Source organism: Ochotona princeps, chromosome Y, assembly GCF_030435755.1.
Source record: "Ochotona princeps isolate mOchPri1 chromosome Y, mOchPri1.hap1, whole genome shotgun sequence".
Classification (NCBI taxonomy): domain Eukaryota; kingdom Metazoa; phylum Chordata; class Mammalia; order Lagomorpha; family Ochotonidae; genus Ochotona; species Ochotona princeps.
In genome coordinates this window covers 17365977-17374102 of record NC_080866.1, presented here as the reverse complement: position 1 = coordinate 17374102, position 8126 = coordinate 17365977, and the positions used below count along the sequence as shown (strand labels likewise).

The 8126-nt window shown below is 41.7% G+C and overlaps 1 protein-coding gene across 1 annotated transcript; it reads right to left on the bottom strand.

Annotated features, from left to right (window-relative positions):
• Nucleotides 1-1916: 1916 nt before the first annotated feature.
• Nucleotides 1917-4135, bottom strand: LOC131478769 (heat shock transcription factor, Y-linked-like). The gene is made up of 2 exons (XM_058659331.1): nt 3524-4135; nt 1917-2726 (listed from the first exon to the last, which is right to left on the bottom strand). The coding sequence occupies exons 1-2, from the start codon at nt 4004-4006 to the stop codon at nt 2043-2045; spliced, it is 1167 nt and encodes a 388-aa protein (XP_058515314.1). The 5' UTR covers nt 4007-4135; the 3' UTR covers nt 1917-2042.
• Nucleotides 4136-8126: the final 3991 nt, after the last annotated feature.

The window sequence follows — 8126 nt, the reverse complement described above, 5'->3', positions numbered from 1 at the left end:
TAGTTAATGTAATGTCCCTGCTTAATGTAACCCTTCTCCTGAGCCATCATCACATCAGGTAACAGGATATAATTATGCTGGATAAGCCCCAAGTTATAGCTTTTGCATGGACTGGAACATGGTGGTCAGAATTGTGCAGTGATTACATGTTCTTCAAAGAAAGAATTTTTGTCATTGGGAATCTTTAGGATTGATTCACGTCCTAAAAGCACAGTGGGAGTCCCTAAGCAACAACTCAAAGAGCCAAATCCTCGGAGGTCCAGGTGTACTCACCCTGAAGGTAGCAGCCCTGGAAAACAGGCAGGCCAAGGGACAGATCACCACGTGCACGTGGTGGCTGAGGTCTGGGATCCAGGCATGAGATTCCCTGTTCTGACACCAACCAGCAGCCAGGAGGCCGCTGGAAGTTTAATAACAAGGTAAAAGGTCGTGCCACTACCAAATTCAACTCACTGACCAAGAATGGTGGTGGGCCACGGAAATTCCCAGTTACAAAGACTTTTACCTTTTCTTCACCCAAAAGGAAGCAGCCCTGGAGCCCAGGTAGGCCCAGGCACAGCTCACCACATGCACATGGTGGCTGGCACCTGGAATACAGGCATGAGATGCCACGTCATGAGACCCACTCACACCTCCGTATTATTCACAACATCAGAAAGATGATTCCACAGAGCCAGGTGGGATGTCTAAATCCCACACAGGGATGCTTAAATGTTGCATATTCCCAGGATATGAAATGCATAACATAGCTACTCCTCAATAAAATGTAGGCAAGCAAAGGAACAGCTCAATCTACCTTCTCAATATGCAAGTAGAGTACCATGTCATAATACCCTTAAAGCAGAAAGCTAAGGTTGCATCTGCTACCAGAATTCTCTACCTTGCCTGGACATTAGAGAAAAAAAACTTTGGATGGAAAAATAGGTGAGAATGAAGAGGACAAACTGCTGGGAACCCATTTATGTCATAATAGCCGTGTTATACAAAATTTTATCATCAAAATGTCATAGATTTCATGCCACTCTCGGCCAATGCAGATGCTCTGTGCTCTACAGATGCTCAACAGGGCTCGCTCTGATGTGTACTCTAAGATACTGCACACAAGGAACTGTTGCAGTGTGTCTCTACTGAAAACCTGAATTACTAGATGCAATGCTGTCATGTTGCTTAAATGCCCTCACCACACGTTGGTGTCTGAGACACATTGCTTCCTCTCAGAGACCCTGGCCTTGCCCTGAATTTAGAAATGCCATGTTTGGATGAGGGTGATCACATTCATTAGGCACATGATACAGTTTCACTATCATGATTGACTGGACAGTAAGGGTGTCTGAAACCAGGATATCTCCAGAGTAGAGTTATGCACACTCAGACTCCTTTTTTTCCAGAATTTGTGAGGGAAAATTGAAAAAGATGAGCTGCTTTTGCACTTGTATCTTCTCCAGTTATTACAGCAGGAGAAAGGTATGAGCTGGAGTATCAAATCATTCCATTTCACATTCCCAAAATTATCCCGGGGCTGGAAAAACTAGTACCACCTCAACACTGGCATGCACCTGTCCAATCAAGTCTCCGCAGAATCTGTGAATTAGTCAGATAGGGCAGGCATATCATAGAAGCAAGCAGGGTTGAGGGGCAGGTTGCCTGAGCCAAGGATTATGATGGACCCATGTCCTGCCCCCTCACAGCTTTTGCTGATACCTAACCACAATGCCAACAACCATTGCCCTCCTTACTTTGACAAAGGAGGTACTCATCTGATTTCTGTAAGTAGTGCTACATCTGTAAGAAGTATGGAAGTTGTTACTTGGTATCCATGTTGAACACTCGGCATGAATTTCAGCCTATTCCCTGGCAATATCCCATTTTGTTGCATCCCAATAACATGCTGAAAATGAAACACATAAGCCATGAAGCATAGGTATTGATGTTTTTATTTGCAAAATTATGCAAGTATATTATTTGCAGCATTCACCCACTGGCTAAGTTTTATGAACTGCTTCCACAGAGGGAATGCAAAGGTGTAACAGCAGTTTTCATGGTCATTTTGTAGTGTTAGTGGGGTCATTTTGCAAATGAGGAAGAGGGCAAGCAAAAGATGGCTGCGCCATCATTCTCATGGGGATGTGTGGATTGCCTGCCAGGAATGGGGGATGAGATGATTGTTGATGGGACCAGAATTCCCGGTATGTGAGGGGGAACCCTGATGGCTGCAGCATAATTGGGTAAGGATGAGTGCAGAGTGGCATCCTTGTGTAGTTCTGCAAACAAGAATGTGTGGTTGAAACAACATTCATGAGAGAGGCTCTAGAATGAGGATGTTGAGCATATGAGACCAACTGACTCGATGTCAACTGAGGAGAAATTGCAAGTGTGAGTGTGTCCTTGATGACTGCTGGTATAGCAGAAGATGATGATGGAGCTGATAAGGCCCCTCGTATTGCTCCAGGTTTAGGAGACACGTTCTCAGCTACAGGTGGACTGCATCTGCGAGATGATGCACCAAAGCATGCATAGTTTCCAGGATTGGTGCTGTTCCGTGGAACAACACTTGCATTTCCATTATTCTTTGCTAAAAGTTCCGGTGCTTGAGGTGACTCCTTGGGCTGATTTTGAAGTGAGGATTCCAATGGCTGATTTTTCTTTTTAATTCCCACTCTTCTTAGAACGTGTCGTAAGAGCTGAGGACAGCCTTGTTTGAAATGTGGGTGATGAAAGAAATGCAACTGCAACAAAATTAAACATGCATCAGCAATATTTCTAGCCAGGAGGGAAGTGAACCTGTGGCAAAGACAAACTGTGCTAACTAGCAACTGCAGAGACGCACGACAGCTATCCTCGGCTTTCCTACTCATGTGGAATCGTGGTTAGTCGTGGTTAATGTAGCTGAATACACACACAGATACAGGTGTTTCTTCCTCTGAAAATCAGCCAGGGCCTGTCAAGGAGCTAAGATATTTGGTAAGTGGAAAATTTTGTGTAGCAATTTGTATCGGTGTTTCATAAGCCATGTATTGAATGTTCTGGGTGTAATTATTGGCGTGTAATCTTATGTTCAGAAAGTCTTTTATTATCAAAATCTCCTTACAGCAGCTATACACAAACATACACACACACATGCACAAATACACACACATTGTTGGGCAGAGAGAATTAGAGAGAGGGAGAGAGAGATTAGTCTGATATTGTTATTAGTATGAGTTGCCTATGCTTTGTTCATTGAAGCACAGCTTGGCTAAAGATTGCTAAATTGCCAAAAAAGAAAAAGGAAAAAGGAGATTCCGCAACACCAACATGACTGTGTTGCACAATATAGAAGATACACAATGATATTGAAGATGCACACTGATATTGAAGTTGTGAATAATAACCTCTCCCACAACAACAGCAACAACAAAAAACTAAACATCCCATGTTAAATTTGAAAGCATCCTTCAAGAATCTGGATCCTTTACAAGAACTAAACACCATAAATGCAACCTATATATTCACTTGGAATCAAAGGGTTGGAAATCTTAATCACCTTGCTTGTCCCTAAGACATCATGACATTCCGGCATAAAGTGGAATAGGGAAGCTGATCTCTGAAAGGTTGACTGCATCTTCCTGAATCCATAAATGTTAAGCTGTCGCACAAAGCTCTTCATGTTGCACGTTTCAAAGATTCTGAAATGGCCTTTCATCTCTAAAACTTCTGTCTGAAATCGCTCTACATCTATCACGATGCAGGTTCCTCCTTCGTCCCAACAAATCGATTTGAATTCAGGGCTTTCCACTATTTGCCAAAGTTTTCTAGGAAACCCCAGAACATGCTGGTTATTCTGTTCCTGGTGAGTGAATCCATTGCTTGGAGAAAACGGTCCGTCCAGCAAGGAGTGCTGGGATAAAAGCTTAAAGGCCTCTTCTTCAATCACAGACCTTAGGTGAGTATCCTCAAGCAATAGCTGGTGCCTTTCTGGAGTTTTCATGAGAATGTCTGGGCTAAGAGATCGCCACTCACAGCACATCTTCCAAACCTGGAAGGAGTTCTGTCTCCACTTCCTCTGAGCAACTTGATTGCTGTCCTCTGGTTCCGCTGAATGATTTGAAGCCTGTTGTTCCTCTGAACGCTTGAGAGGAAATGTCCAGACTAAGCACTATCTGGCTCCACCACATCTCATTCAGAGCCATTGTGACATCACTATACGCTGTTTGCTACCTCAGCAACACGTCTCACCTTTGACCCAGTTGCTTCCCAACATCCCACTGACACATAACAGCTGGTAAACTGGGGCATGTAGACCATGCTAAAGTATATCCACAATTTCTATTAAAAAATATAAAAATACATATGAGTAACAAGACATAATTCAAAGAAATGAATCCCAAGAATGGCAGAAGCCTGGCTTTCTTGCCAATGAATTAGGACAAAGGCTTCTTTCAATCTACCTGTGTAAATGATTGTGCTAGATTACTAATGCTTTCCCGATGACATCACCTCTATGTAGTGCTGACATGTGTGAAAAGTAATCCTAACTTGCTTGAAGCAGGGCTAGCAGAAACCTTTGGCTTTGGAAAGGTTGTGCTGACTTCTATGTACGGGTCAGTGAGTGTAAGAGTTAGGGAGATTTCAATTCTTGGGTCAAGCAACAGCATACATGTACTTGGAAAAGGACACTCTACATGAATCAAGTTGTGAGCGGGTAATGAGCCATGCCAATGGGCAACATTGCTGCCCATGTGGGATAGTACCATGCTTCCTAATTTCCTCTCACACTTTATGAATTGATGTCAGCTGCAGAAACCCTGGACTTGTGCACAACGGCTTTGCTCAGGCCTGCTCTCTTCGTGATGCTGAGCTTTGGGAGGCTTTTGACACTTGGCTGTGTCCTCTTATGTTTGGAAGACATGCTGCAACAGGGTTCATCTACTCATAGAATACTACTCAGCTTTAAAAAAAAGAAATGCAGTTTTTTGTGGCCAAATGAGCCAAACTGGAAACCATAATGTTAAGAGAAATATACCAATCCCAAAATGTTAAATAGTACATGTTTCCCTTAATATGAGATGAAAAGATGTCAATCTGGAAGATAGTACCTCTATATTGTAACATTATTCTAATCTGTCAGCATGTATCTAATGCAATAAGATAATGTGCTGTAATCCATAAATCAACAAATCATGTCAGACTGCTTATGATCTACATCAAAAAAGTGTAAAACCTAAAACACTCTTAATACCCTGGTTACTCTGTGATGGGGAGAAAATGCAGAGAACTATTCCATGCCCCTAAAAAGTGTGAGGATAATGTGTAATACAGCCTATCAAGATCAAATGTGATAACTCATAGACAGATGACTTGAGTCAGCATTAGACAATAGTAAAACTACAAAGGCATGTGTGGAGAATTGGGGGCAATCCTGACAGCCTCTTAACAGGAGGTTATATGCATGGAGCAGGGGGGTTGCCCCAGAGTGGATCAGGTGGACAGAAGGAAGTTTGGATCCCAACCCTGAAGATTCCTAGATCCTCACCACGGACTATCAATATGAGCAACAAGGACTACATCCCAAATTCCAAGGAGACCACGCGGAAGTGGAGTACCTTCGGAGGCCTAGAACTCTGAGGTCACCCACCCCAATGTGGAATGATAATCAGGAACCATGAGCGGTTCACAGAAACAGAATAATAATAATAAACTTCCTTTGGGACCAGGGAGGGGAGCTTTCTCTGATTCTGGCCTAGTTCCAGCACTGTATCCCCACCCTCCCTTGCAATGACAATCAGAATCACTACGGAAACCCCTCAAAACAAACAAACAAACAAATAATCATATAAAAACTTCAAAAAAACCTAGAATAGATAGACAAACAACAAGGAAAGCTTAGAATTACAATCAGACAAAAAATGGCCAGCGTGAATTTACTCATACCTCACTAAGTGGTATACAAAGATAAGTTACTCCACACTGGGGTATCGAAGATTTCTCTGCACACCCCTCAAAAAAAATGTTTTGCACCTAAACTGTTGACACATGTCTTGTTAGAGATATAAGCCAGTTCAGACCACCCAAAAAAACAACCAAGTTCAGCAAAATCATATTTCAACACTGTAAACAAACTAATGTTAAAATGTAAATGGGCATGAGACACCTGAATAACAATCTATAGCCATTTTAAGATGTATAGAGCACGGTTAATTATAAACCAAAATTGAAAGGCAGGTTGTGGTGAAGAACCTGCATTTTCCTATTACCATACCAGTTAATTAATACCATGTCAACTAATACCTTTTTTTTCCCCAAAACCTGATAATACAGAAATCAAGAATTTTCATTTGTTTTTGGAGAAACTCCTTTGAAGTGAAGTTTTAAAAGAACAGTACTGGGTTTGAGCAAGTTCACACCAGACATTAAGGAGTCTTTATTAACCAAACTTGGTGGTAACAGGGTCCACTAGAAATAGCAAAACACAAGAATTTGTAAACAATCATAAGTGCAAGAGGAACAAATGGTCATTACCCTGAAGTCTATCCATTAAGCTGAAGATATATGTCCCAGCTTTTCCAACATTCTCCAATGTTATCTGAGACATGCACTGAACAACCTAGACACACTTACAAAGCCAATGACATTCCCCCTACTCCTGCTCTCTCTTCCCACACTACACCAGTGCTAGGCCTCACCTCTTCCGGGTCTCTTGACAGCTCACAAACTATAAATACAAAGCATCTTAACATTGCTATCTTCATTGTCCCATCCAAGCAGTAAACTGAGGGTGAGTAATACAAACGGGGAGCATGCCCAGGTGATACCTGTCCTGGGATGGCCCAGGGTCAGAGTACAAGAGAAACAGGGGCACCTGACCAAGAGAGCCAGCCCTTCCTTTTCATAAACATTTATAGGGGCTTGCGAGGGGAGTTTTTGCGTAATACAACGCTATTCTCTCTTAGGTGATAGGTGAGAGTCACAGCTGGGCAGGAGGAAACACCTAGATGGTGGAGAAGTAGCTTCTAAGCTCATTATCCTGGTCTAGCTGACTACCTCACTACAGGTCTCTCACGTGTTCCATTTTTTTTCATCTTCCTCAGCTATAGTATAAGCCATTTCTTTTCTATCCACATTATGGTGGAGTCCCCTGCTAAAGAAGCATCACATGAGTTCCTCTTTTCCTTGTTCCTCATCTGTGCTGTAAGGCATTTTTTTAGCCATATGACCATGGATTTTCCTGTTAGAGGGATTTTTAAGGGTTCACTTTCTCTTTCTTCTTCATCTGTACCAGCAGACATTTGTTTTTTAGCTACATTATGGTGGTGTTTCCTCTTAGAGGAGCTTCTTGCAGGTTCCCCTTCTAAAATTAAATTAACAGCTTTAATTAAAGCCTATGTAACCCAAAAACAAAAATAAATATCTTTTGTCTTTTGACCTCTTCACAATTCTCTGGGTAAAATTCTTCAATTCAGTTTCTAGCATCCCTTCATCCAATGACTAAGGGCTATATTCACAAATGACCTCTAAAAGCATAGGTGTTCTGGTGACAGAACAACTCCATTTAGCTAACTATTCACACATAGCATTGGGATTATAAGAAGCTCTCACAGAAAAACTGTTTTGTCATTTTGCATTTAATGCCATAGAGTGAACAGCAAGGAAAAGAAGAAATTTTGGTTAACAACACAACAGTACATCCTAGAATCTCGCTGAATTTGCTACCAACTGGATATCCAGAGAGAAACTTCAGTGTGCAATAGAGTTTCAGGTAGCATTGAAAAAGTGATTTGACACCACATATTGTTGAAAGTTCATGTTACATATAAGAAACACAGCACGTTTATAAAGGGCATAATTTCAAAGTTGCAGCATAGATGTTCCAATGTCAAAAAAGCTCCACTTTTTTAAATAGTCTGATATAATGGTGGGCTTACAAGCAACTTTTATAGAAACACAACAAAGTCTCATCATGGATAATGACCCCAAAATTTACTGTTTTTAAAATTAAGCATGTGTAGCACCCCATGCAACACAGGGTGCTACAATGTCAGGAAACTATGAATGTCAAATTCAGAGGCAACTTCAATGCTCAAGCAAATTTCAGCAAGCTTTGAAAGCAACTGCTTTGGCACCACATACTTCTGAGTGTGCATTTTACA